At 48.6% G+C, this 27,982-nt stretch overlaps 2 protein-coding genes across 3 annotated transcripts; both read right to left on the bottom strand.

The window, feature by feature from the left end:
- Ube2c (ubiquitin conjugating enzyme E2 C) lies at nt 1-3,266 on the bottom strand. The gene is made up of 6 exons (XM_052724672.1): nt 2,938-3,266; nt 2,130-2,157; nt 1,524-1,610; nt 792-996; nt 649-708; nt 1-236 (listed from the first exon to the last, which is right to left on the bottom strand). The coding sequence occupies exons 1-6, from the start codon at nt 3,036-3,038 to the stop codon at nt 178-180; spliced, it is 540 nt and encodes a 179-aa protein (XP_052580632.1). The 5' UTR covers nt 3,039-3,266; the 3' UTR covers nt 1-177.
- Nucleotides 3,267-4,252: 986 nt separating this feature from the next.
- On the bottom strand, nt 4,253-27,930 carry Dnttip1 (deoxynucleotidyltransferase terminal interacting protein 1). Of its 2 annotated transcripts, none has more exons than XM_052723323.1 (13): nt 27,757-27,930; nt 27,145-27,215; nt 26,123-26,219; nt 22,588-22,686; nt 17,334-17,402; nt 17,062-17,115; nt 16,287-16,345; nt 15,092-15,140; nt 10,977-11,035; nt 10,820-10,880; nt 6,232-6,303; nt 4,713-4,768; nt 4,253-4,611 (listed from the first exon to the last, which is right to left on the bottom strand). In XM_052723323.1, the coding sequence occupies exons 1-13, from the start codon at nt 27,859-27,861 to the stop codon at nt 4,473-4,475; spliced, it is 990 nt and encodes a 329-aa protein (XP_052579283.1). In that variant the 5' UTR covers nt 27,862-27,930; the 3' UTR covers nt 4,253-4,472. The 2 variants fall into 2 exon arrangements, with proteins under 2 accessions (XP_052579283.1, XP_052579284.1); XM_052723324.1 differs by having other exon boundaries at nt 15,092-15,137; nt 27,757-27,929.
- Between the last annotated feature and the right edge of the window lie 52 nt (nt 27,931-27,982).

Here is a 27,982-nt window from a genome sequence, read left to right as displayed (position 1 = left end):
TTTATACAAAAACAACCAACACGTATTTATTTAATATACATTGTAAGGGCTCAAGCAGACTTAATTTAAAAAAAAAAAACACAATAAAACAAAAATAACAGCACAGCTCAGAAATCAAGGAAAGGACAGACCACCTAAGGAAGACGAGGACACACGAGAGAAGCTGGACATCTTGCGTCAGGGCTCTTGACTGGAGACCTGCTTTGAATACGTTTCTTGCAGGTACTTCTTAAATGCTGGAAGAGAACATGCAGGTCTCAGGTGAGTGATGGGATGGGGAGGTGGGCAGGGCCAGTTCTCCCTGTACAGTAGATACACCCCCGCCCCCTTGCCATCTAGTTAGCTCCTTGATAGACTTATTTATTTCCAGAGTTCAGGAAAGGTACAGGAGACAGCTTCTCTGTGTAGCCCTGGTTGTCCTGGAGGAACTCTCTTTGCAGACCAGGCAGGCCTTGAATTGAACTCAGAGACTTGCCTGCCTCTGTGTGTACACCCACCACACCCCCACACACCCCTCCCCTGGGTCAGGAGATACTCCTAACCCAAAGATCCCTTAATCTATCAGAGTTTGGAGGAAGCAGCAGGGCGGATGCAGAAGGAGCCCAACTCGGTCTGTAGGGCCCCTTTGAAGGCTGGAGAAGAACCTACCTGTGGGGTTTTTCCAGAGCTCAGCAGCATGTGTGTTCAAAGGGCTATCGATGTTGGGTTCTGTGGAAGAATTCAGAATGGTCAGAGGGAAAAAGGAGGTTGATTCAGGGGAGCCCTAGCAAACTGGTGGTCTCAGAAGTTACCTCCTAGCAGGCTCTGGATAGAGAGCAAGATGGTTCTGACGTCGTAGAGTGCGGACCACTTGTCCTTGAGGATGTCCAGGCAGATGTTACCCTGGGTGTCTACGTTGGGGTGGTAGCAGGGCGTGAGGAACTTGACCGTGGGTGCGTTGTACGGGTAGCCACTGGGGAACTCGAGTGAGAGCTTATACCTCAGGTCTTCATATACCTGGCATTTGGGGAAAGAAGGGCAGAGTAAGTCCCTTGCTCACCTTGTGCACCCTCCCCCAACCCACCCCTCCAGCCCCACATTCCATCCAAGTCCCAAATAAGGGCCATGGAGGCAGTAACTTTTGAGTCTGAATCTGGCCAGCAGACAATGTGTTAAGTTGGTCCCTGGTGCTTCCTTCCTATCTGGGGGATATCAGTGACCTTCTGGTCAAAAGACTGAGACCCGGCATCCTGAGGGCTACCAGAGTGTTGCCATTAGTATCTTAGTCAAGAAAGTGAAAATTCAGATTTGGCTCAGATCCAATTTCTGACTTAAAACCAGATCTGCAGCAATGGGAAACGCTTGTTGTACCTTCCCTCCAGCCTTGTGGCCTACAGAGGGCGCTGCTGCCTCAAGAGCCCCTTTCCATTGAACTCGAAGAACATTGGCACAGGCACAGGGAACTGAAGCCAACCTAGTCCTTGGAGTTCATCTCCTCTGCCACACTCAGCAAAGTGACACACCCACTCCCACACCACACTTACTGTGCCGGCTGCTCCATGGATGGTCCCTACCCATTTGAACAGGTTGTCTGATTCAGGGAAGGCGGAAATCCCTTTGTCACCAGACATCTGGGGGGAAGAAAACACTTTCAGGCATAGCAAAAGGGATCACCGGGTGAGCGCCGGCCCTAGTATCACTATAGCCAGGCCCTAAACAGAGCAGCTACAGAGCCAAATCACAGGTTGGTCACTAGGCTAGGAGGAAGGAATGGAACAGGGAAATACATGGAATTCAAATATTTAATAAGGCATTAGAATATGTGGATTAATATTTAGAGTAATGTAGCAAAGAACCACCAGAAGTGAGAATTCCAAGGTCTGATGAGACTAGAAATTCTAAGAAGGGTGGGATGGGTGAGGTTAGAGCTGAGGCCCAAAGTAGGTAGGGATGAGACCAGATAAGCCTTCTATGACGGAGAAGGCAGCTGCTGTGATCAAGGGAGGGTGGGTGTTTAAAGGATTTCCCATAAGAGAGTAAGTTACACCCATGGGATTAGCAAGGAGCCTGAAGTAGGAAAGAAGGCTACTGATAATTGGGTGGGGGATGGGAGGGTGGGCCAATTGGTCTTAGAACATGCCGTCACTCACCATGAGGGTCATCAGCTCCTGCTGTAGCCTGAAAAGAGAAGTAGAGGTCACTTGAGGGTATCCCGAGGAGCTGTCACGGAGGCCTCGCCCCTTCTTCAAAGGCAGGTTAACCTGGGGCACACTTATCTACAGCAGGACCCGGGTGAACTTTCCGCTGCATGTTAACCCCAGCGCTCCTAGGGCGTCTTCTGAGAGCCGCCTGGCAGCGCCCCCAGCCTTTCATCTATCTCCTGCGTTCCTGGTGCCCCTCTTGTATCCCAAGTCTCACCGACTACCGGGGGTGAGGTGTTCCATGCAAGTCTCACCGACTACCGGGGGTGAGGTGTCCCAAGGCTCACCGGCTACCGGGGGTGAGGTGTCCCAAGGCTCACCGACTACCGGGGGTGAGGTGTCCCAAGGCTCACCGGCTACCGGGGGTGAGGTGTCCCAAGCAAGTCTCACCGACTACCGGGGGTAAGGTGTCCCAAGGCTCACCGACTACCGGGGGTGAGGTGTCCCAAGGCTCACCGACTACCGGGGTGTGAGGTTGTCCCAAGCAAGTCTCACCGACTACCGGGGGTGAGGTGTCCCAAGTTTCACCGATTACCGGGGGTGAGGTGTCCCAAGGCTCACCGGCTACCGGGGGTGAGGTGTCCCAAGGCTCACCGGCTACCGGGGGTGAGGTGTCCCAAGGCTCACCGGCTACCGGGGGTGAGGTGTCCCAAGGCTCACCCACTACCGGGGGTGAGGTGTCCCAAGGCTCACCGGCTACCGGGGGTGAGGTGTCCCAAGGCTCACCGACTACCGGGGTGACCTCCGCATTGCTCACCTCTTGCCCACAGGGCCCCGGGCGGCGCCCCCGCTGGGCTCGGCTCCCTTGCGAACGGCGGCGACGCTGGCGGCAGCTGGGTCGCGGTTCTGCGAGGCCATCCCGAGACGCTGGGACCTGTACAGGAGGTGAAGACGAAAGGGCAAACTGCGGGGCTGCGGGCCGCCGCCCGCGTTTGAATCGCAACCCTCCCGCAGCGAGAGCCAATCACAGGCTCGCTTGGGTTTGATCCAGCCAATGGGACGCCCTGGAGCGCTCTGCCTCCGCGCAACCGCTTGGCCACCCAGTAACGCGCCGCGATTGGACAGCGGGGCCTATGTCGGACAGCCGATTGGCGGAGAAGACTGCCATTAACTAACGAACCGGTAGCGGATTGGTGGCCTTTGGACGACGCCGACCATTAAAGGGCCAAGGACTCGTCCACGTGGATACAATCCCCCCCCCCCCACACACCCAGATCTTTTTGGGACCCCGACTCCTGTTGCTATCCTGTAATTAGGCTGCACAGCCAGGTATGAACTTGACTTCTTGATCCCTCTTGCCTTCACTTCTCAAGTGTTGAGATTACATGAATGAGTGCACCACACGCCCGGCAGTGGTTGGACCTCTGTCCAAACCCCTGGTCCCTCAGGCACACGCCCAGCAGGGCTGTTTTTCGCCCCCGCGAAAAGGGTGTCTAAGAGCTTGACAGTATTGTCTTCCCCCAAGCCAGAAATCTTTTCTCTTCACCCTACTAAAATAACTTAGTTGCCTCTGTTTGGGTCCCAAGGATTTAAAAAGCCTAGGAAGGCAGGTGAACCTAAGGCTGCCGGTTGGAGCAGACTCCCTATTAGAAAACGTGGGTTCAGGTGGTGCATGCCTGTAATCCCTTGGAAGGTGGAGACCCTCAGGTCATCTCTAGGCTAGCCTGGGCTATATTAGACTGTGTCTCAAAGAAACAAAAATGCCTTTAATCCCACCACTCGGTAAGGAGAGGCAGGCATATCTCTGAGTTCGATGTCAGCCAGGGTTACACACAGAGATCCTGTGTCAAATACCCTCCTCTCCCCAAATGTAACTCATACTATGGTTCTCCAGCAGGTTTGCTGTGCTACCTCTGCAGGTCAGTGTGTTAGCCTGTAACAGGGTAACACAGGGCGAGTGCACCTGTCCTTGGGTAGGTCATCAGACCCCCATGGTGCTAGACGACACACTGCAACATTCCTAATTGAACAAGGATGGGGAGACGGGCAGGTGCTCCTTTTCTGATGTGCCTAGTACTTCAGCCTTTGTTCCATCAGCCCCCACAAGGCAGTTATTACAGCAGCTCACCATCTGTGTTTATTACAAACTGTTTAATTGCCCCGTAGTCCAATAACTTTAAAAACATAGAACCACATGCCAGTCTGGGTGCTCTGCAGTGAGTCACTACAAACTAGGTCATGGACAGCTTAATGCTGCTAAGATCCAACGAGACCCAGTCCCCAGATGGCCTCAGCCGGTCGGCGAAAGAGGTTCTTGGAGGCAGGCTGCCAAGTGTAACCAGAACACCTGGCTCAGGTCTGGGGAGGAGCTTCAGCAGCACGATGCTCATTTTCAGTCCGTAGTGTCTCCATGTACTTCCGCATCTTCTCAACCATCCAGGATGGCAGGACAAACGATTTCAGCTCCTCCAGCTTCAGGTCCAAGCATCCCCTGGGAGAGACATTGGGGAGGTGTTAAAGGGAGGGTGACGGCCTCATCCGTGCCCACTGGGGCGGATGGGAGGATAAGGAAGGGCCCCTCCGGTTTTTTACCTGTAGTCATCACTGGCAGCCAAGTCTCGAATGTCCTCCTCAATGAGAAGGTAGGCCTGGAGGCGAGGGAGAGTCATTAAGGCCTCTGAAGCATTTCCCACCAGTTCAGAAACACTCTATTAATGTGTGAGGCCTGCTACTAGGCAGACTTGGGATGCAGCTTACAGCTTGCCTGGGAAGAGTACGGAGGAAGACACTGGGGGATGGCTCCTTGAGAGCATTTTACTCAAACAGAAACTCTACAGGGGAGGAATAGATACCAGTGACTAAGGAAAATAAGTTACTCAGGCTGTCCCTGAACTTCATGACTCAAAATTGACCCTGCCTCCTCAGTCTTCCGAGTAGCTGGATTTCAGGCATGTGCCATGGAGCCTGACTTTGGTGATTAATTTATTTATGTCTCTCTGTCTGTCTCTGTCTCTTTCTCTCTCTCACACACACACACACACACACACACACACACACACACACACACACACACACACACACGACTTGATGTGGTTTATGACAAACGGTGAGAGCTGGCAGAACACGGAGGAGACAGGAAGAAGTGGCGTTCCCCCGGGGACTCCGGTCAACAGGCTGCTGTGCAGAGGCTGTAGCACTGAGTCTCCTGGGTCTAACAGTGCCATAGCCTCCACTCCTTGCGCTCACATACAGTATCTGTTTTTGTTTCTGTGGCTGGGATTGGCCTGGAACTCTTGTAACCCAGGCTGGCCTTGAAATTGCAGTACTCCTGCTTTATCCTCGAAAGTGCTGGGATTATAGCATGTGCCACATACATAGACAGACAAAACACACTAAATAATGGGATCAAAAAATTTTAAATTAGTATTGGAGACTAAACCGGGTGTCTCTCTCACACACAAACCAGGCAAGCACTCTACCTCTGAGCCATATCCCCAGCAGCCTGCCTCATCTCCTTTAATTGCTTTTTTGAGATATGGTTTCACGAGGCTAGCCTCAAAAGTTGTCAGATAACAGAGGCTGGCTTTAAACTCCTGATTCTGCCTCTACTTCTCAAGTGCTGGGATTACAAGTGTGGTACACCATTCCTGGCCTTTTGGAAAAAAACAAAACAAAACAAACAAACAAAAACTATTTTAAAAATTTGAGACAAAGCCTAGCAGTGGTGACGCTCACCTTTAATCTCAGCACTCAGGAGGCAGAGGCAGGTGGGATCTGCAAGCCTGGTCTAGAGAGCAAGTTCCAGGACAGCCAGGGTTACACAGAGAAACCCTGTCTTGAAAAGTCTTGTAAACAGTCTTTCCTATGGGCATCTGATCTGACTGAAATCTTGTTGGAGTAGATGAGAAGGTGAGAGGGAGAGCAGGTGCCCTAGGAACAGGACTCTCAGTCTGCTCTTCAGCATGGAGAAGGCTTCACAGATCTCCCTTTCCATATTTTTTGCTCTTAGGGACTCTACCAAATTTGGAGACAAGCTGTGGCCAGGAGCTGGACTCGTGGCTCCTGGGTTGGACGGGTCTTTGGCAGTGGTACATGTGAAGAGAGTGCTCACCATTTTTCCACCTGTGGCTCTCATATGGTGCTGCTCGGCTAGCCAGTGCTTGTCCTGAGGATCTGCTGCATACTGTGAGGGGTAAAGTTAGCGGGGGACACATTAGCTCTTGGCCCTTTACTAGTTCTTCCAACGAGACTGTCTTAATTAGGGGTTTTATTGATGTATTGATGTGCAGAGACACCACGACCATGGAAGCTCTTACAAAGAAAACATTTAATTGGGGTGGCTTGCTTACACTTTCAAAGGTTCAGTCCATAATTATGACCGGGAATATGGCGGCATGCAGGCAGATGTGGTACTGGAGTTGAGAGTACTACATCTTGCAGGCAACAGGAAGTTGACTGACAGTCACACTGAGGGAAGCTTGAGCAAAGAGGCCTCAAAGCCTGCCCACATAGTGACACAATTCCTCTGACAAGGCCACACCTCCTAATAGTGCCACCACCTTTAGGGGCCATTTTCTTTCAAACCACTATAGGGACCCTGTCCTAGACAGGTGTGTATGCCCAAGGGCTCATAAATCTCTAGAGAGCAGGCTGAGCCAAGCCCAGAAAGCCAGGGGTTGCAAACTAGTTGTTAGAGATTGGGTACGTGTCCATTCTCTCTTAAGTCCCTGAGATAGTTTAAATATAATTGGCCCCCACATAGGGAGTGGCACTATTGGGAGGTGTGGCCTTGTTGGAGTACATATAGCCTTGTTGGAGGAAGTGTGTCACTGTGGAGGTGGGCTTTGAGGTCTCATATAGGCTTAAGCCATGCCCAGGATTGCAGACCACTTCTTGTTGCCTGTGGGTCAAGATACAGGACTCTCAGCTCCTTCTCCAGCACCATGTCTGCCTGTATGCCGCCATGTTGCACCATGATGATAATGGACTGAACCTCCAAACTGTAATCCAGCCCCAATAAATGTTTTTTCTTTATAAGAGTTGCTGTGGTCATGGTCTCCTCACAGCAATAGAAACCCTAACTAAGACACCTTTCTTAAAACATAGCGTCCCTGGAAACAAGTGACAGTTGTTTTAGAGTCTGTTTAAAACCATCACAGTGCCTTATAACACCTGTAGTTATCATGGGGTCAGTATTTTCGTTCTTTCTTTTTGGTTTCTGACAGGGTATCACCATGTCGCCTGGGCTAGGATTAACTCTGGATCTCCCTGGCTCTGCCTCTGAGTCCTGGGACTTGAGCATGTGCTAATACCTGGTAGGACCATATTTCCTAAAACAAAAGGCAAGAAATAGCCTCATGTAAACCACCTGATTCTAGAGTTTGACAAAGACAAACAAGGTTTAAATTAAACTTCTCGCCGGGCGGTGGTGGCGCACGCCTTTAATCCCAGCACTCGGGAGGCAGAGCCAGGCGGATCTCTGTGAGTTCGAGGCCAGCCTGGGCTACCAAGTGAGTTCCAGGAAAGGCGCAAAGCTACACAGAGAAACCCTGTCTCGGAAAACAAAACAAAACAAAACAAAAAAAAAAAAACAAAAAAAAAAATTAAACTTCTCACCACTTTGTAGATGATAGACGTCTGGGTGGTAACTTCCTCCAGACTCAGTTTCCTCATTTGTCTTTTGTTTTGTTTTTCATTTTTCTTTCTTTCTTTTCTGGTTTTTTCGAGACAGGGTTTCTCTGTGTAGCTTTGAGCCTTTCCTGGGACTCACTTGGTAGACCAGGCTGGCCTTGAACTCATAGAGATCCGCCTGCCTCTGCCTCCCAAGTGCTGGGATTAAAGGCGTGTGCCACCACCGCCCGGCTTTGTTTTTTGTTTTTCAAGACAGAGTTTCTCTGTGTAGTTTTGGTGCCTGTCTTGGATCTTGCTCTGTACACCAGGCTGGCCTCGAACACACAGAGATCCGCCTGGCTCTGCCTCCCCAGTGCCGGGATTAAAGGCGTGTGCCACCACCACCCGGCCTCAGTTTCCTCATTTGTAAAACGAAAAGCAGTACAACCAAGCATGGCTGTCTTAGCTAGGGTTCTATGGCTATGAAAAGATACAATGACCATGGCAACTCTTAGAAAGGAAAACATTTAATTGGGGTGGCTCCTTATAGTTCAGAGGCTTAGACCATCATCACTATGGCAGGAAGCAAGGCAGTGTGCAGACAGACATGGTGCTGGAGCTGAGTGTCCTACATCTTGACCCAAAGGCAACAGGAAGTCAACTGTCTTACTGGGTGTGGTTTGAGCATATATAAAACCTCAAAGCCCATATCTACAGTGACACACTTCCCCCAACAAGGCCACATCTCCTAACAGTGCTGCTCCCTTTGGGGGCCATTTTCTTTCAAATCACCACAATCCCAGTATTAGGTGGAGGTAGGAGGATCTGGAGTTCAAGGTCACCCTCAACTTTATGGTGAATTTAAGGTCAGCCTGGCCTAAGACCTTGTCAAGAGAGAGCCAGTATTTATTTTACAGGGTTCTTTTTGTTTTTTTTCAGACAGGGTTTCTCTGTGTAGTTCTGGCTGTCCTGGACCTTGCTCTGTAGACTCACAAAGTACAACTGCCTCCTGGGATTAAAGGTGTGTGCCACCACACCTGGATTTTCTTTCTTTCTTTTTTTAAAAACAGGGTTCTTGTTAGGAACAAATGATAGTGCAAAGTGGTAAATGCACACACAAGTGCTCCAAAGAGCTAGGTCATAAAGTGGGCAGGCTGTTGAAAGAGAGAGGTGGGGATCTCAGCTACGTGGCTGCTTGCTTGGAGGTGGGGTCTTGCTAGATGGCCCAGGTTAGCCTGTCCAAGAATTTATGGCAATTCTTTTGCCTCTGCCTCTCAAGTGCCTGGGCAACATAAGACCTACGGAAAACGTCTGGAAAAAGTCCTATACATTCTATACCGTTGTTAAAAGTAAGATGAGGGAGAGCTCTTCTAGTATAGATAAGCTACTAAAATGTCATCTATCAGATTGACAACAAGTCTTTCTGTAAAAATACCAGTCAGTTGTCAGGTGGTGGTGGCACACACCTTTAATCCCAGCACTCGAGACAGGTGGCTCTTTGTGAATTTGGGGCTAGCTTGGCCTACAGAGTGAGTTCCAGGATAGCCAAGCCTACACAGAGAAACCCTGCCTCAACAAACAAACAAACACCCTCATGCCAGTCAGTAAGTAATTTAGGCTTCCTAGTCTCATCCTTCTGTCTTTTTTTTTTTTTAAATCTTTAACTGGGTGGTGGGGGCACACGCCTTTAATCCCCAGCAATCAGGAAGCAGAGGCAGGAGGACCTTTGTAAGTTAGAGGCCGGCTTGGTTTACATAGTGAGTTCCAGGACAGTTAGTACTATAAAGAGAAACCTGCTTCAAAAAACAAAACAAACAAGTAATTTTTTTTTTTTGAGACTGGGTCCCATGCAGCTCAGGCTGGCCTCAAGGTCACTAGGTAGCTGAGGCTGGCCTGAATCTCCTGCTGCCTCTTCCCAAGGGCTGGGACTATAGGCATGTGCTACCAGACTCACTATTTTCTTGTTTCCCCTTTTTGAGACAGGGCTACCACCTTGGTTCTATTCCACTCATTGCTTTATGTCCAGCATTGTGTGAGTGTTCAGCACTTAATATGCACTCAATACATATTCACCCAATGCTTGTAGCAGAGCATGACCTTGAACTCCTGATCCTCCTGCCTCTGCCTCCTATGTGCTAGGATTACAGGTGTATATGTATCATACCAGGTGAGAGGGGTCTATATTTCCATGATTAAAAAACTAAAAGCAGGGCCAGACATGAGTGCATACCTTTAGTCCCAGCACTCAAATGGTGAAGGCAGAAGGGTCTCTGAATTTGAGGCTAGCCTGGTCTATAGAGCCAGTTCCAGGACAAGTGGACAGACAGGTCTACATAAACCCTATCTCGAAAAACAAACAAAACAAAACCCTACAAAAAACTAAAAGTAGAAAAGAAGTTGGGCAGGGTGGATCGTGCCTGTGTTCCCAGCCTTAGCTTGAGTACTGGAGTGCAGGCTATTGCTGTGGGATGGTCTGTATGTCAAATTATTCTGATTGGTCAATAAATAAAACACTGATTGGCCAGTGGCTAGTCAGGAAGTATAGGTGGGACTAACAGAGAGGAGAAAAAGAAAGAACAGGAAGGTGAAGGAGTCACTGCCAGCCGCCACCATGACAAGCCACATGTGAAGATGCCGGTAAGCCACAAGCCACGTGGCAAGGTATAGATTAATAGAAATGGATTAATTTAAGCTGTAAGAACAGTTAGCAAGAAGCCTGCCACGGCCATACAGTTTGTAACCAATATAAGTCTCTGTGTTTACTTGGTTGGGTCTGAGTGGCTGTGGGACTGGCGGGTGAGAGAGATTTGTCCTGACTGTGGGCAAGGCAGGAAAACTCTAGTTACAAATGTAGGCAGGAAAACTCTAGCTACAGGCTATTATACTCCTATTTCAGGGATAATCTCATCAATCAGACAATGGAGTTCTCCAAACTGGGCTTGGCACAGCTGGGCAAAAGGTATAGGAGATGGCTAAAGGGAACTAGAACCCAGATGTTTTGACTAGCAGGCCAGTGTATGTCCACGCTTCTCTGACCCTTGCAGTTTCTAAGCCATCTACAACCATGCAGTGGTATGTCTCTGTCCTACCTTAAAAAGGTGTGGGTGCTTGATGTAGATTCTCCCTCTGGTGCCTCCCATCCCTAAGGCCCTGAAAAATGAAAGATGAGTGGTAGCAGGTGCAGATCCTATTAATGGATCCTTGAGCTAATCCCCTCCCCATTAGTACTGAGGGTCTCAGACTTACTTGTTGGCTCGAGACCCCAAAACAAAGGTGGTAGATTCGTTCAGCCGAGCTGGGTCCCACTGAAAGAAACAGGACAGCGAAGTGGGGTTTAATGTGCTGGGCAGGGCAGAACCACCTCTCCCACCCTTCCCTCCTCCCACCTTGTCCACTGTCAACAGCTTACACTGGAAATAGAGTAGTTACAATATGTTAGGATAGAGAGGAGTTAAGATACAGACTGTTCCCCAGGAGTCCCAGACACATAGACTGAAAGAACACTGTCTCATGGGGCCATGATGTGGCTGGGTGCAGGCCATGAGAGGTGTCAAAGGGAGGGATGGAATAGCCACAAAGTCTCTCTTGAAGAGATAATGCCTGAAGTTACTTCTGGGAGGGTGAGTGCAAATCAAACAGGTAGTGGGAGGAAGGAGGCACCCGAGACAGAGTGTGGTACATAAAACGCTGATGAGTGTCAGTTTGGAATACTGGAGAGACTGTACTTTCTGTGTCTGAAGGAGAAGTGAGTGGCAACCAAAGAGGCTGGAGAGAGAAGCCCAGAGAACTGGAGGCCCTCAGCCACACTGATGTTTGTGTCGTATGATCCAGAGCCCACAGGGAACCACTCAAAGTGAGAGCCCGGTGTCCTTTCCTGACAGTTTACTCTTTCAGCAGTGTGGAGGATGGACAGGAGTGCTGCTGGGACAAGTCAGAACTTCCAGTAATTAGGGGCCTGAGCTTCGGCAATAGTAAGGAGGAGAAGAGGGGACAGGGACTGTAGTACATCCACAGGGGAAGGCTTGCCTGCATGCAAAGAGGGAAGACAGCAGGCAAAGATGGCCAAGACAAGGAATAGGAAACAAGATTTGGAGAGTGGGCTGGGCTGTAACTTAGCAGAGAACCGTTCACCTAGCATATACAAGGCCCTATGTTCAATCCCTAGCACAATCATCACCACAAAAAGTGGAGCCTTTCATGGTAGTACACATTTATAGGCCCAGAACTGGTGAGGCTGAGAAGGATCCTGAGTTCAAGGCCAGCCTGGGCTACAGTGAGATCCTATCACAAAATAACAAAACAACAACAAAAACCGTTTTTGAGGAAAGATCCTCATTACAATTTTTCTTTTTTCTTTTATTATTATTATTATTGTTAATTTATTTAATGTGCATAGTTGTCTGTGTGAGGGTGTTGGATCCCTGGAATTGGAGTTACAGACAGCTGTGAGCTGTTGTGTGGGTGCTGGGAATTGAACTCAGGTTCTCTGGAAGAGCAGCCAGTGCTCTTAACTGCTGAGGCATCGCTCCAGCCCCTCTTACTACAATTTTGGATCTGCCGTGTTGAGAGCTTGTGGGGGGCATAGCTACTGAATGACCTTCCTCTGCCAAGGAAGGTTGTCCTCTTGGAATGAGAGTGCAGCTTCAGGAGGGGTGCACATGGAGTGGTGAGCGTGGTACAGGCCATCTGCCTAGCCTGCCAGATCACCTTAACTCCAGTGACCAATGGGGTGACATATGTTGTAGCCAGATTGCCCTGGCTTCCTAGATAAGCTGTGTTTGACCCGCCCATGCAACTTCAGGCAGAGAGGACTACAGACAGGAAGATACACAAGGTTTAAGCAGACAGGTATGAGAAGGACAAAGAAACTTGGGAGATATAAGACCTGAAATCACAAGTGTGGATGATTAAGATCCCTGTGTCCACCTGGAGAGATGGCTCAGGGGTTAAGAGCACTTGCTACTTTTGCAGAGGACCAAAGTTAGAATCCCATCACTCATATCAAGCAGCTCACAATCACCTATAATTCCAGCTTCAAGGGAATGTAACACCCTCTTCTGACCTTCATGTGCATCCATGAACATACACATAAAAATTTATACTAAAATAAAAAAGACAGAGAGCCAGTGAGAGGGCTCACTGGGTAAAAGCACCTGCTCTGAGTCTGATGACCTGAGTTTGATCCCCAAGACCCACAGAGTGGAAGGAGAGAACCAGCTCCCTTGGGATGTCCTCTGACCTCCACACGATCATCTGTGTGCACACTCAATAAATAAACGTACATCATACAGAGCAGCTTTAGGTGAAGTGGGCTAGGGAGACAGTTCTGGGGATGCCTATTATATAGGTCATGCTGAGGAAGAGCTTGGTCTTAGGACCAAGAAGGGGGGCTTAGAGAGAACAAAGTTTCGGGAGAATGTAGTATCAGCAGCTCTAAGTTTTAGAGTTCTAGAAATTTCTTGAAGATTTTAGAAGAAAATTCATGACCACTATAGGGAAGTAAAGGGCTATATGAGATGGCGGTGTTGGCTAGATAATGTCAACTTGACATAGGTTAGAGTCTTTTGGGTAGAGGGACTCTTGAACTGAGAAAACGCCCCTATCTGCCTATAGAGCATTTTTTTAATAGTGATTTATGTGGGAGGGCCCAGCCTATTGTGGGTGCTGCTGTCCCTGAGCAGGTGGTCCAAGGTGCTACAAGAAAGCAGGCTGACAGGCATGGTGGCTTATGCCTTTAATCCCAGTACTTAGAAGGCAGAAGCAGGTGGCTATTTGTGAGTTTGAGGCCAGCCTAGTCTATATAGTGAGTTCCCAGACAGGCAGACCTACACAGTAAGACCTTGTCTTAAAAAAAAAAAAAAAAAAAAAAAAAAAAAAAAAAAAAAGCAAGCAGTCGCAGGCCACAAGGAGCAAGCCATTAAACAGCACCTCTCCATGGCCTCTGCATCAGTTCCTGTCTCCAGGTTCCTGCCTTGAGGCCTGACTTCCCCTTGATGATAGACTGTGTTGTGGAAGTGTATGATGAAATTAACCCTTTCCTCCCCAGGTTGCTTTGGGCCATGCCATTTTACCACAGCAATAGACACCATAACTAAGACAGTAGCTAACTTTTTTTTTTTTTAAATAAAGTTCTAAAAAGGAGAGGGGATACCTTTACCTACCTCACTAGGTTTCCACATTTCAATAAAGAATTCTGATCATAAAAGGAATTGCAAAAATATCCTGGAGTTAGTAGAGGTTAAAGGTGTCACCAGATTTTGGGTCTGAGACTTGGCTCCATCACCCATTAGCTATATGACTCGGCAAACCTCAAGTGTGTTGGGAGGACGAGATAACTCTAGAAAACAAGCTCACTTCTGCCCACGGGGTTGGCAGGAAAGGAAGCAGATGTCCAGAACAGGAACGCAATCTGTATCTCTAAGACCATCGCAGAGAGTAAGTGAGACAAGAGACAAGAGATTCTGGATGGTGCCCTCACATACGAAGTAGTGCTAGTGGCTAAGTGAAGACTCGACCCTCTCACTCAGAGACTCAGTTTCCCCCTTGAACTTGCAGTGCTCCCCTACCTCTGCCTCCCACATGCTGGGATTATAGGTATGCAGCACTGTGCTGACTTTTACATCTCACTCTGGGCCTCATGCATGTCAGGCCTCCAGCCCAGCTTTTTAGTTGCTGGGAATTGAACTCAGGACCTCTGGAAGAGCAGTCAGTGCTCTTAACCTCTGAGCCATCTCTCCAGCCCCAGCCCAGCTTTTTAGTTTCCCTCTAATTCCAATAAAGAATGAAGTCATGTCATCTGCAGGAAAATGATGCAGCTGCAGCTTATGACATGAAATGAATTAAGTCAGTCTCAGCAAGATAATACTGCATGTCTTCTCATGTGCAATTCCTAGATTTTATATAGATACATCAAATCACGTATGTATAAATGACAGGAAGAATGTAGAAGAGAAACTGCTTAGGGGAACAGAGGGGCAACCGGGGAGGGGTCAGACAGAGAAAGGCAAAGCAGCAGAGTATGGAGAGCGGCTTGTTCACAGTATATCATACACGTGTGCAACGGGTAAAAATAGAGCAGAACAAAAAGAACTATATTTTCTTTTCTTGGCCATGCTAGGGATTAAACCTAGGGCCTTCCATATGCCAGGCAAAGTATTTTACTACCAAGCTATCCCAAGTCCAGCTCTTCATTTTGCTTCTAATTCCAGCTCCTCCGTGGAATACTGTCTGGAGGCCAAGGTGGCTAAAGGCAGAGATGGGGAAGACGGCTCTGGAGTGGTGTGAGCATAGCATGTATCACCTCCGACTTCTTTACCTCACAGCGCCCAGAGCCTCACCACTGTCACATCAGACAAGCATACCTTGGGGCCTTCTCGGCGAATTGGTTCACAGGATTTTGGTTTCCATCTGCTTGGGAGGAAAGAAGACAGGTGAATGCTCCAAGCGATGGAGGGAGAGAAAGAGCCTGGAAGTTTACTAGGGGTGAGGATGGCGCACTGTTGTCTGGCAACTCATTAGAAATATCTATCTATAAAAAGCCTGGACTAGAAACCACTTTAGAACCTAGTGATGGGCAAGTCCAGGATTCTCCAAGTTGCAGCTTTCTCATCTGTCAAAAGGAGATAAGGGCAGCAGCTGCCCTGCCCACTTTGTGTTCAAGAGGAATGAAAATGCCTGGTCTACTTAGTGAGTTCCAGCTCAGAAAGGGCTACAGAGTAAGACCCTGCCTCCAAGACAGGACAAAAAGGCTTCAGGAAGGATGCTGTAACTGGATACAGATCACGCTAACTTTGTGCAAACTCAGACTCACAACACCAGGAATGAACCCTGCTTTAGCCCAGAGGCTGGATGATGGCGTTAAGACACGGTAAATTCATCAACTGTAACAAATGTGCCACTCGGGTGTCAGGTGTTGTCAAAGAGAATCTTTACCCATGTAGGGGGCAGGGAGGGTTTCAGATAGCTCTGTATCTTCTACTCAGTTTTTGATGTATCTAAAATGTTCTAATGTTCTATAAATAGAATTTAAAAGTGCTTTTTGATAATGACCAATCTGTAGTAGTGCTTTGCCTTTTAATAATTGTATGACTAATTCTTTTTTTTTTTTTTTTTTGTGAGTGTCTCATGTAGTTCAGGCTAGCCTTTAAGTCACTATGTAGCTGAGGATAACCAGTAACTCCTGCCCATCCTGCCTTCACTTCCTAAGTACAGGGATCTCAGTAGTCTACTACCATGCCCCACTAGGGTATATAATCTGCTAATTGCCCTGTTCTTTAGAGACTAGCTATGAGCTGGTACCTAGACCAGCTCTAAACGTTCAAACATGAATCAGGTCTGGTATTGAATCAAGCTGGAACTGTTCTGGGTTGTAAAAGCAGCATAAAACAACTCCATCTCGCAGCCCCATCCCTAACCTATATTGGACAACCCTCTCCCACAATACCTTAGACCAATGGACCTGCGTCCACCACTTTCACCTCTGGTCTCTTCCCACTCATGGTCACTCCCTCCCTCAGTTCCCTTCAGCTCTTACAGCACTGGTGGCCCCTTACTCACACCATGCCAGCAGCTGCCCGGTCATTTGACAGGACGTGTCCAGGAGGCCGACCTTTCCTCTGCACAAAGAAGAGCTGTCAGAGCCCTCACCCATGGGTAGCATCCCTGCTCTAGTGTGCTGGGCCAGTCAGTTAGTGGAGACAGTTGTCCAGAGAGAGTAGAGCCTTGACCATGGGTAGCATCCTCGCTCTAGTGTGCTGGGGCTAGATCAGTTAGTGGAGACTGTTTTCCAGAGAGTGTAGAGCCTTGACCATGGGTGGCATCCTCGCTCTAGTGTGATGGGGCTAGATCAGTTAGTGGAGACTGCTGTCCAGAGAGAGTAGAGCCTTGACCATGGGTAGCATCCTCGCTCTAGTGTGCTGGGGCTAGATCAGTTAGTGGAGACTGCTGTCCAGAGAGAGTACAGCCTTGACCATGGGTGGCATCCTCGCTCTAGTGTGCTGGGGCTAGATCAGTTAGTGGAGACAGCTGTCCAGAGAGTGTAGAGCCTTGACCATGGGTGGCATCCTCGCTCTAGTGTGCTGGGCCAGTCAGTTAGTGGAGACAGTTGTCCAGAGAGTGTAGAGCCTTGACCATGGGTGGCATCCTCGCTCTAGTGTGCTGGGGCTAGATCAGTTAGTGGAGACAGCTGTCCAGAGAGAACAAATGACCTTGGGAGTGCCCTGGAAAGCAACTGTTTTTCACCTTGCCGCGCCATGCCTGGAAAAGCCCAAGCCTTCTTTTGAAACAGAAGGGTCCTTTCCCAGCTGTAAGCTCCAAGGACATGCTTGCTCACCTTTTTGGGAATAGGGCTTCCTCGGTGGGACTCCTCTTCTGCTTGCCGGCCACGCTGAAGGGAACAAATGGAAAGGAGTCAGTATAAGGCCAGTGCCTGGGAGCTGCAGGGCCCTTGGACCCCACCCTCTAGCTAACACGTGACCCAGCTCTCAGAAGTTCTTTGGGACCTGGCCCTACCTGTGATGGTGTGACATTTCCTGGGTCCACATAGTTTACCTGCCTCCCACCGGACTCTCCCCTCCCAAGGCCTTAGGGCACAATGATTCTGACCTTGATCCCTGGAAGTTCATGGGTCAATCTGGGTATTACTTTTTCTCCATCTGAAAAGAGTAGCTTTGCCTGAAAGGGAAAGACCAGTGTTGCCAGTCATTAGCTTAGGGGGGAAGTACAGCAGTTTGTAACCACAACTCCAGAATGGTTAACTTGCCCATAATCAACACAAAGGCATGGACACTCACATTTATGTTCAAAGATGAACAAGCCAGAAAAACATTAGCACATGTGTCCATTTATAAAAAGTGGCTATGAAACACATTCTGTTTCTGCTTGTTGACCATGGAGGAAAGGGGAAGGAGCTGGTGAGACTCCTACTTACCATCTTTTGTCCTGATCATCGCTGAAGAGCTAGTAAACAAAGGCTGGAGTGTGCTCAGTGTATGTGTGCTCTGAACCTGACTCGAAGCCTAACAGCCAGCTCACATTAACATCAGCACTCAGGAGGTAGAGGCACGAGGATTGCTGCATGTTCAAGGCCAGCCTGGGCTACAGTGAAGCAGTGTCTAAGAAAACCAAAGAGGGGTGTGTGTGTGTGTGTGTGTGTGTGTGTGAGTGTGTGTGTGTTCTGGCAGGGAGGGGTGAAAAACCCCAAGGAGAGAAGACTTGGCTTGACAAACAGGGAGAAAGAAAGGCATAAGAGCCAGAGTTACAGATGGTTGTGAGCTGCCATGTGGGTCCTGGGAATTGAACTCAGGTTCTGTAGAAGAGCAGTATGTGCTCTTGACCACTGTGCCATTTCCCCAACCCCCATACTTTCACATTCTTTTAAAGAAAGATTTGTTTTTATGGGTGTTTGTCTGCATATATGTCTATACCCATGCCTGATGCCCCAAGAGGCCAGAAGAGGGTATCAAATTTCCTAGGGCTGAGGTTCTAGACAGTTGTGAGCTACCATGTAGATACTGGGAATTGAACCTGTGTCCTCTGGAAGAGCAGCCAGTGCTCTTAACCTGAGCCATTTCTCCACCCTCTACTTTTACATCTTAATGCAGAAAGTTATTGCTTCTCAGTCTTTTGGCTAAGATCAAGTACAATATCTACTCTATCAGTAGGATGCAGTAGGGAGCTCTTCCTGAGTTTGTTAATCCCATCAACACATTTAATCCTCACAACCTTTGGAGACAGAACCTTTATTTACAGCTGAGCAAACAGTAAGTGAGGTGAGTGAGGGAGTGCCTAAGGTCACAACTAGTCAATGGATTTGTACTGGGGGGTCTAAAGCAAGAAAACGTTTGCACTCCTTTTTGTTATATTAATTCACTGTGTGTGTGTGTGTGTGTGTGTGTGTGTGTGTGTGTGTGTGTGTTCACGCAATGGAGTTATGTGTGGAAGCCAGAGGACAACTTACAGCTGTCAGTCATCTTCTTTATCATGTGTTGTCAGGCTTGGGCAAGCACCTTTAGTTACTGAGCCATCTTGCCAACCCTTGTTTTGAGACAGGGTCTTTCCATGAAGCCAAGCTCACCTGGGACTTAGCCAGGCTGGCCTCCAGGTTAAAACTGCCATGCCTCTGCCTCCTCATTGCTGGGATTATAGGCTTGGAATATGCCCAGCTTAGCCTATACTCTTAATCATCTTGCAAACATCTCGTTATATAAACCAGGCTGGTCTCAAACATATAAACATCTGCCTGGCTCTGCTTCCTAAGTACTGAGATTAAAGGCATACTGAGATTAAAGACATGTAGAAACATCTCTTAATGAACATATGCTACCTGAAAAAAATAAAACCAACAATAAAAGCAACTACCTTCTAGAAGAAAACCAAACAATTAAGAGAAAACTCAAGGCAACACTTGGCCACTGAGCTCAGCCATTTCCCCCTAAGGAACCCGGGAGGAAGGGTCAGGGAGGTTAGGAAACACACTGCAAAGGGCAAGGTGGGGCACAGGAAGTCGAAGCAAGTGCACCAGTACCCACCCACCAAAGCTAAAGCTGGGCAGGGGAGCTGGCTGGGTGGGTAAGGGTGCTTGCCATTCAACCCGACCACCTGAGTTCACCTTGGAACTCACAAAGGAGAGGAGAGCTGACTCCCGCAAGCTGTCCTGACCTCCTGTCAGTAATATAAAATCAACCACCACCACCACCAAAGTAAACCAGTCCTAGTGTGGCCGCCAGGGTTAGTCTGAAGAGTCCCCTTCTCTCTCTCTCTCTCTCTCTCTCTCTTTTTTTTTTTTTTTGGTTTTTCAAGACAGGGTTTCTCTGTGTAGCCCTGGCTGTCCTGGAACTCACTCTGTAGACCAGGCTGGCCTCGAACTCACAGACATCTACCTGCCTCTGCCTCCTGACTGCTGGGATTAAAGGAGCACACCACCACGCCCAGCCATTTATTTATTTATTTGTTTGTTTGTTTATTTATTTATTTATGTGTGTGGGTGGGTGTTTTGTCTGCACACCAGAGGAGGGCATTGGATCCCATGGGACTACAGTTATAGACTGCTGTGAGCTGCCATGTAGGTGCTGGGAATTGAACTCAGGACCTCTGGAAGAGCAGCCAGGGCTCTTAACTGCTGAGCCATCTTTCCAGCCCATTTTTGTTTTTTTAAAGACAGTATCTTACTGTGTAGCCCAGGCTGGTCTAGAACTCACTATGTACACCAGGCTGGCCTCAAACTCACAGAGATCCTCCTGCCTCTATTTCCTGAACCCGGGTACTACATGTATATGCCATCACATCTGGTTTTGTGAGGAAGAATCCTTTCTGATATGACTGTAACTGCAATGTAGTTAGCATCTTGTATGTTCGTGTTGTCTGTGCCTGTGCCGGGCTGTGAGTTTAAACACATGTGTGTTCCATCCAGTGCCCCAGCAAAGCCCTGATGATAGGGCGTGGCTCTATTTCCTGCTTCAGAGATGAGAAAAATGAAGCTTAGATGCTGAAGGAACTTGTTCTAACTTTCCTGTGCCTTCTGCTCTGACTCCAAGTGATCCAAACCTCCTGGGTTCCACATCTGTGCTTCTCAGCACTTCAGCACTGCTAGGCCGATCTGGAAAGCAGCAATGCAATGATATGGATCAGGACCACTTTTTAAAAAAAATTATTTCAGCCGGGCGGTGGTGGCGCACGCCTTTAATCTCATTGCTCGGGAGGCAGAGGCAGGTGGATCTCTGTGAGTTCGGGGCCAGCCTGGCTTTTCTTATCATTTGTGTATGTGTTTAGGCATATATACTTTAACACACATGTGGGTCAGAGGGCAACTTTGTGGAGTTAGCTGGGTTTGGGGGTTGAACTCAAGTTGTCAGGCTGTTGTGAAGTGCCTTACCCACTGAGTCATCTCTCCCATCCCTTCATCTTTACCTCTTATCTAAACTCCTCAGGAGTCTCCAAATCCTTCTCCAGTCTTCCTTTTTCCTTCTGTAGTGCTAGGGATAGAGCTCAGGCAAGCACCGTGCTGCTGAGTTACACTCCAGAAGAGTCTTGTGGAAATGCAGACCCCCTCAGGCCACTCCTGTGGTCACACATCCACATCTTCCACTGGGCTTGAGTGCTCTGCCTACTTCTGCAGCCCCTCATGTACTACCACTCTACCCCGTGAAACTAGCAACACCTGCCGCTCCTGCTCCTTAGATGCACTAGACCCCTTCTGGCCCTGGACTCCTCATCTAGCACTCTCACCAGACAACCATTGCCAAGTACTATCAAGGGTAAGGACTGTGCCCATTCTGCACATTGCTGGGGCCCGATACTAAGACACACAAAGTAGTTCCTCCATAAATACCAAGTGGAGAGAGAAATAAAAAGATGGGGACCAGTGAGAGCTCAGGAGGTAAATGCACTTGCTGCCAACCTCATGAGCTGAGTGAGTTCATGCTCAGGACTCACCTGGTGGAAGGAAGAACTTCAGAAAACTGCCTTCTGACTCTATGTACTTGCCATGGATCATGTGCACATGCACTCAGCACTTCCCATGGCGCGCGCATGCGCGCACACACGCACGCGCACACACACACACACACACACACAAACACAGGAGAGGGATTTGAGAGCCACATAAGTGAAGATCTTCTCAATTTAGTACTGCTTTGGCTCAACCTTATGAAAACACTATTAGCAAATGTCTGTTGTTAGCAACTGTTACAATTGCTCATATTCAACACTCCTTCCCGGGGTAAAGAAGCTAGCTTCTCAGGAATTTGGTAGCTTAGACTTCAGTCTCTGAGAGGCAGGTCTGTTTTCACTGTTCTGCAGGGTAGAGCTGTGCCCTTCCAGAGCTCAGGTCCAGGCAGTGGCTTTGCTCCTTTCTGAGGTTCTGAGTAGCTTGTCTTTCACAGTCAAGGAAAGCATGTGGTCCATGCTGACAGTCCCTATTAATAGCAGCAGCTGACAGATGAACAGGTTCTCTAGTGTCTTGGAATACAGTCATTTATAGAACTGTGGTCAGCTCTCCTGACCACACCTGAGATACGGAAGATGCAAAGGGTGCTAGATCCCACAGGCCCTGAAGGGACTAAGACTACTTCAAGGGACCCACCAACCACTTGCAGAGACGAGGTGCAACATGAATTACAACTTGTTTTCCTGACTTGCCTTTTTAAAAAATGTTTATTTACTTACTGTGTGTGTATATGTGTGTGGGTATTCATGTGTAGGTCAGAGGACAACTTCCAGAAGTGGGTTCTGGGAAATTAAACTCAGGTCATCTTGCTTGGGGGCAAGCATCTTATTGGCTCTGGTTTGCCTTTTAAATTTTTTTCTAGCTTTATTGTGGTAAAACTGACAAACAGATATTACATACATGAGGGGTACAATGTGTATGAAATGACTATCACCGTTTTATATCATCACCACACGCAGTTCCCACTGTGTGTGGGCACGTGTGTACACTTAAGAAGTACCTTCTTAGCAGGCATCAGGTAAACAAGAATGTCCACAACTACTGTCACTATTCTGCGTATCAGCTCCCAGAATGAACCCACATGAACCCACCCTACAAGTGTCAGCTTCCTCAGCTTCCCAGGTAACCACCGCGTCATTCTGTGCGTCTGTGAGTTTGCTAAGCACAGTTCCTCATGTCAAACAGGGCTGGACACACAGTCCTTACAGGGCTTTTCCCAGACCTAAGGAGATGATGCACGGGGCACACACTTGAGCTACTCTTCCCCCCCCCCCCCCCCCCCCCCCCGCTGCGTCAGCAACTGTCCTGCGCTCTTCCTGGGTAAGTCTTCCTGACGCCCCAAGTCCCACTGGTGAGGGAGCACTTTTCTTACTGACGTAGTGACGTACCCCGTCCGCACTCCTTGGCCCTCACCTGCTCCAGGCAGCTCCGGCAGGCCTCCTGAATCAGCTGCTCTGCGTCCACTTCTTCCCCGACATTGTCTCGCACATTCAGTGCTGCCTTCTGGAAGAACTAGGGGAGGACATCAGGACAGGGTCAGCAGACCTGAAGTCGGCATTAACCAGAGGGAATATATGTCATGTGCTAGTACTGTGGGTGACTGTTGGCTTTGCTTATGCACAGCCTCTCAATTTCATAATCACACCTAAAGAAAGAAGGCTGTGCCTGGAGCAAATGGGTCAATGCAGGCACAAAACATCAAGACAGTGGGAAGTCATGGATTTTCAGTACTCAGTCTCTCATCTGTGGGACAGGGAAGGTGACCTGTCCAAGAATCCCAGGATACCCGCAAAACCAGCAGAGGCTTTCTCTGCTGGGTGAGGGTTACAGCGTGATTCTAAAAATACCAAGGATCACACGATGAGGCCCCAAACATCTGAGAGGTGCCTGGGAACACATTTATTTAACTGTCCGATCAAGGAGATGCTTCAGTGGGTAAACACACAAATACAGCTTTTTTTTCTTTTTTTTTTTTGGTTTTTCGAGACAGGGTTTTTCTGTGTAGCTTTGCGCCTTTCCTGGGACTCACTTGGTAGCCCAGGCTGGCCTCGAACTCACAGAGATCCGCCTGGCTCTGCCTCCCGAGTGCTGGGATTAAAGGCTTGCTCCACCACCGCCCGGCGACAAATACAGCTTTTTAAAAAACACCCAAATTGTATCTCTAAGAGAAAGTATCGGTTCTCTCTTGGATACAGGAAAATTCTGGAAACTACAAACAACACCTTTAGTCCCAGCACCGGGAAGGCAGAAGTGGGTCTCTGTGAGTTCCAGGCCAGCCTGGTCTACAGAGTGAGTTCCAGGCCATCCAGGACTATGCAGAGAGGCCCTGTCTCAAAACAAAGCAACAACCAACACAACCAGGGAGAGCACATGAAGTGACTGCACATGGCACCACCATCTGGAGAGCAACTTCCTTTCCCTAGTACTCCTTAATTCCACCTCGAGGAACCGACCCCTCAGAAACGCTCTCAAGTGACTAAAGATGAATAAAGATGTGTCAGTGCAGTATATTTTTAAATTGAAATTACATTATCTATTTATGTATTTATTTAGTATGCATGTGGAGATCAGAGGACAGAGTGCAGGAGTTAGTACTTTCCTTCCACGATGTGGGTCTTGGGGATTGAACTCAGGTCTTCAGTGTAGTGGCAAGTGCCTTTACCTGCTGAGCCATCTCATTAGCCCCACTGTAGTATTTCTTGGACATGAGAAAAACTGTAAACAACCGGAATTTCCTAGGAACTAGCTAATTAAGTTACGGTATATTGACGAAAGACAGACTCTGTAACTATTATCAAGAAGTAGGGTGAGCTACTGTGACGATCTAGAAACATTACCAACATATATTAAGTGAAGTCAGTCAAGAGAAGAAGGGTGTGTGGAAGAGACATAGCTGGAGGACTGTTCGGTCACTGTTGGCAGTTAGCTATTCCTGGAAGGCGAGTCTTAGTAACTTCAGCTGTTATTTTTAAAATATTTAGATTATTCCAGGAAAGGCGCAAAGCTACACAGAGAAACCCTGTCTCAAAAAAAAAAAAAAAAAAAAAATTTAGATTACTTTGTAAGGAATCTTTTCTCTTTTGCTTTTAACATCTAAAAATCAGTACTATTGTGCATGTGTTTTGGAGCACGCTGGTGCGACAGTGTGCACAGAGGGCAGAGGGCAGTTCTGCGGAGCTGGTGCTTTCCTTCCACCATGTGGGTTCCGGGACCCCACTCTAGGGTGTCAGGCTTCAGGACAAGTTCCCTACCCACTGGGCTGTCTCAGTGGCCTGTTTTCTGTTTTAGAACAGGGCATCACATCGCCCAGGCTGACCTCCAACTGGACATGTAGCTGAGGATGAGTCTGAACTCCTCATCTTCTTGTCTCTAACACCTTCCAAGTGCTAAGATCACAGGCATGCACACATCCGGCTTTAGAGAATATTTTATCAAAAATTTGAACTAGAAAAGTTGAATTATCCAATAACTATCTAATACCCTTCCATCCTACACATACACAGTCCAAAGTCTTTTTTAAAAATATCTTTTTAGCCGGGCGGTGGTGGAGCAAGCCTTTAATCCCAGCACTTGGGAGGCAGAGCCAGGCGGATCTCTGTGAGTTCGAGGCCAGCCTGGTCTACAAAGCGAGTTCCAGGAAAGGCGCAAAGCTACACAGAGAAACCCTGTCTCGAAAAACCAAAAAAACAAAACAAAACAAAACAAAAAAACCCAAAAACTTTTTATAACATTTTAGATTTATATGTTGTGTATGAGTGTTTTGCCTGCATGGATGTCTGTGCACCACATGTGTGCCTGGTGCCTGAGGCATCAGAAGACATTGCTGGTCTCCTGGAACTGGAGTTATGAGAAGTGAGCCACCATGTGAGTGCTGGGAATGGAACCTAAGTCCTCTGCAAGAGCAACAAGTGCTCTTAACCACCAAGCTGTCTTATGGTGATATTTTATTTGTATTAAAATGTTATTTGTATGTTCATAAATAAAGTTGCCTGGGGGTCAGAGCTATTAGCAAGCCATAGGAAAGCAGGGCAGTGGTGGCGTACGCTTGTAATCCCAGCACTTGGTAGGCAGAGCTAGGTAAGTCTCTGTGTGTTCAGGGATACAGCCAGTATTGGATACACATGCCTTTAATTTCAATACCAATCATAGAAAACCTGGAGGTCTATACAGACAGGCCGTGAGGAGGCGGTCATGTGGTTGGGTTTACAACCAATGAGAAGGCAGAACAGGAACTCTATATAAAGACTTTAACACAGGGGTAGTTCTGGTTCAGAGAGGTAGGACCACCGCAGGAGGAAGGGTAAGGTTTTAGCTCTTAGCTCTGACCTCTTAGCTTTCTTCTTTGCATTGGTTCTGTGTTTCTTATTTAATAAGAAGGTTGGTTACATCTATACTGTCTCTCTAGCCCTGACTTTTTTTTTAATCTTAAATTGATTTATTTTTATTTCAAAGGTATTTCTGGCAGTTGTAGGGATGGTAGGCTTAAAAGAGGAAAGAACAGTCATATCTGAACAATAGCAGATGTAGACCAGACTGGCCTCGAACTCACACAGATCTGCCTGCTGGGATTAAAGGCGTGCCTGGCCTTTTCTTTTTAAGATTTTCCCCCCAAATACTTATATGTACATATCTGTGGAATATACACTGTGTGTATATCTGCAGAGGCCAGAAGAGGGCACTGGATTCTGGACCTGGGGTTACAGGTAGCTGGGAGTGGCTGGATGTGGGTGCTGGGAACTAAAATGAGTACTTTGCAAGAGCAGCAAACACTACTACCCACGAAGTACCTTTCCAGCCTCCACTCCTTTCTTCCTCAACCAAGGGGTCTTCCCATGTTGTCCCAGCTGGCTGTCAACTGCTGCAGCCTCCTGAGTAGCTGGTCCCCCTGACCCTGGCTGTACTGTTTGTTTTAGCAGTGCTGTTAGCTTTAATCCCACGCTCCTCTCACCTTCATGTACTTGTTGAAGACACTCTGGATCTCCTCATTGATGCTTGGCTGCAAGACCGCACGGAGGAGATCCATAGAGATAGCGGGATCTGTGAAACTGCATTGAGGAGGCAGACAGAGTTAGGGGGAGTGTCCCAAACATACTCCCCAGATTGTCCAGCAGTACTGGACAAAACCAGCTTTGTGCTCAGATTCTGGGCAGATCACAAAGACACATCATTTTATTTCATCATAACTCTCTCTGTGAAGTGAGAATTACTTTAAAAGTGTTTAATGAGCGCTGGGCGGTGGTGGCACACGCCTTTAATCCCAGCACTGGGGGGAGGCAGAGGCAGGCAGATCTCTGTGAGCTCGAGGCCAGCCTGGTCTACAGAGCGAGCTCCAGGACAGACACCAAAACTACCCGGAGAAATCCTGTCTGGAACCCACCGCCCCCACCCCCACCCCCGGAAAAAAAAAAGTTTAATGAAATACATATATTAAGACAGGGTCTCCCTGTGTAGATCAGGCTGGCCTCAAACTCAGAGATCCATCTGCCTCTGCCAAGTGCTATGATTAATAAATGATTTTCAATACCCCAGGCCAAAAATACAACTAGAATACCAAAGGCCCATCCTGGGTTCTTTTCCTTCCCTAGGCTAGACACTTAACTAGTAGCCCCACATCACAGCTGAGAAAATAGAGGCTAAGAGAAATTAAGGGATTGTCCAAAGTTATCCGGTTAATAATCGTCAGAGCCTGCATTACAACAGTTGTCTGAATCTTGGTTTTATGTTCTCTGACTTACAGATCTCAATCACAGAGACGGGAAACGTTAGAGATCTTAGTAGACGGTTGTTTTTCTTTTGGAAGTGGAACTGACTTATGGTCACAGGAAGAATCACAGCCCTAGTTCCCCCCCCTCCCCGCCCCCCAGTGCTCTTTCTGCGGGTTGCTGATATCAGACTCCTGCAGTGGGATTCCCAAAACACTCGCCCAAGTCCACATAACCGGATACAGGTCTTGCCCAGGGCCAGCCTTACCTTGTGGTCATCTGAGAGCGGCGGCCCCTTCGCTGCACCTGCCGGTGTTTTATCATTATGTTCCAAGGGTTCTGCGGGGACCAAGTGGGCAAATGTCACCGAGGCCCCTCATAGTGGGGACGAGGAGAAAGTGGATACAAAGCTAAACCTAGATGTTTTTGCTTCTCACTTTTCCCACCATGGGGTGAAATGGAATTCAGTGGCTGGAAGACCTTGTCAGGGTGGGGGACCTGGGAAAATGTTTTCTGCCTCAAACGTCCAAAGCTCGCTTGTTCTGGAAGGGCAAGAGGAAGAGCAGCAGTGTTTACCGAAGGTCTGCTCTGTGGCGGGTGATGCTAGGGCGCTCTACCCGCCTTTATCAGCCCATCCCACCACAACTCCATCAAGCTGGGGTTACTGCTGTTCATTTCACAGAAGAGAAACCTGGCGCTCAGAGATGGTCACATCAGGCCCACGTCACCTAGCTAGAATCTGAATCCAGGTCGTCGCACGGAGAAAACGGCACCCCCAGGGCCGCACAGCCGCCGCGTTCTCTTGCCCGCGGGCCCGGAGCCCGGGGGGAGCCCGAGGCCCTGCCCGGCCCGAGCCCCGGCCTCGCCCGGGCGCCCTCACCGTAAGAACCGGCTGCCCCGCCGCGCCCGCGTCGCCCAACTCCAGGCCGCCTCGTTCCGCCACGCCGGGGCCCCGCGGCTGCTCGGTGTCGCCAGTCGCCCCCATGGCGCCCCCGGCCCACAACAACCTCAGCTCGGCTCAGCCACCGGAAAGCGGCGCCGTGACGTCACGGGAGCGCCCTGGCCACCCGGCCGGAAGCGCGACGCGGGTGCCCAGTGCAGTTGCT

Source organism: Peromyscus californicus, unplaced genomic scaffold (assembly GCF_007827085.1).
Source record: "Peromyscus californicus insignis strain IS unplaced genomic scaffold, ASM782708v3 Scaffold_7__1_contigs__length_154581171, whole genome shotgun sequence".
Lineage (NCBI taxonomy): Eukaryota > Metazoa > Chordata > Mammalia > Rodentia > Cricetidae > Peromyscus > Peromyscus californicus.
Note: the sequence above shows the minus strand (reverse complement) of the source record. Positions and strands in the feature narration are given on the sequence as shown.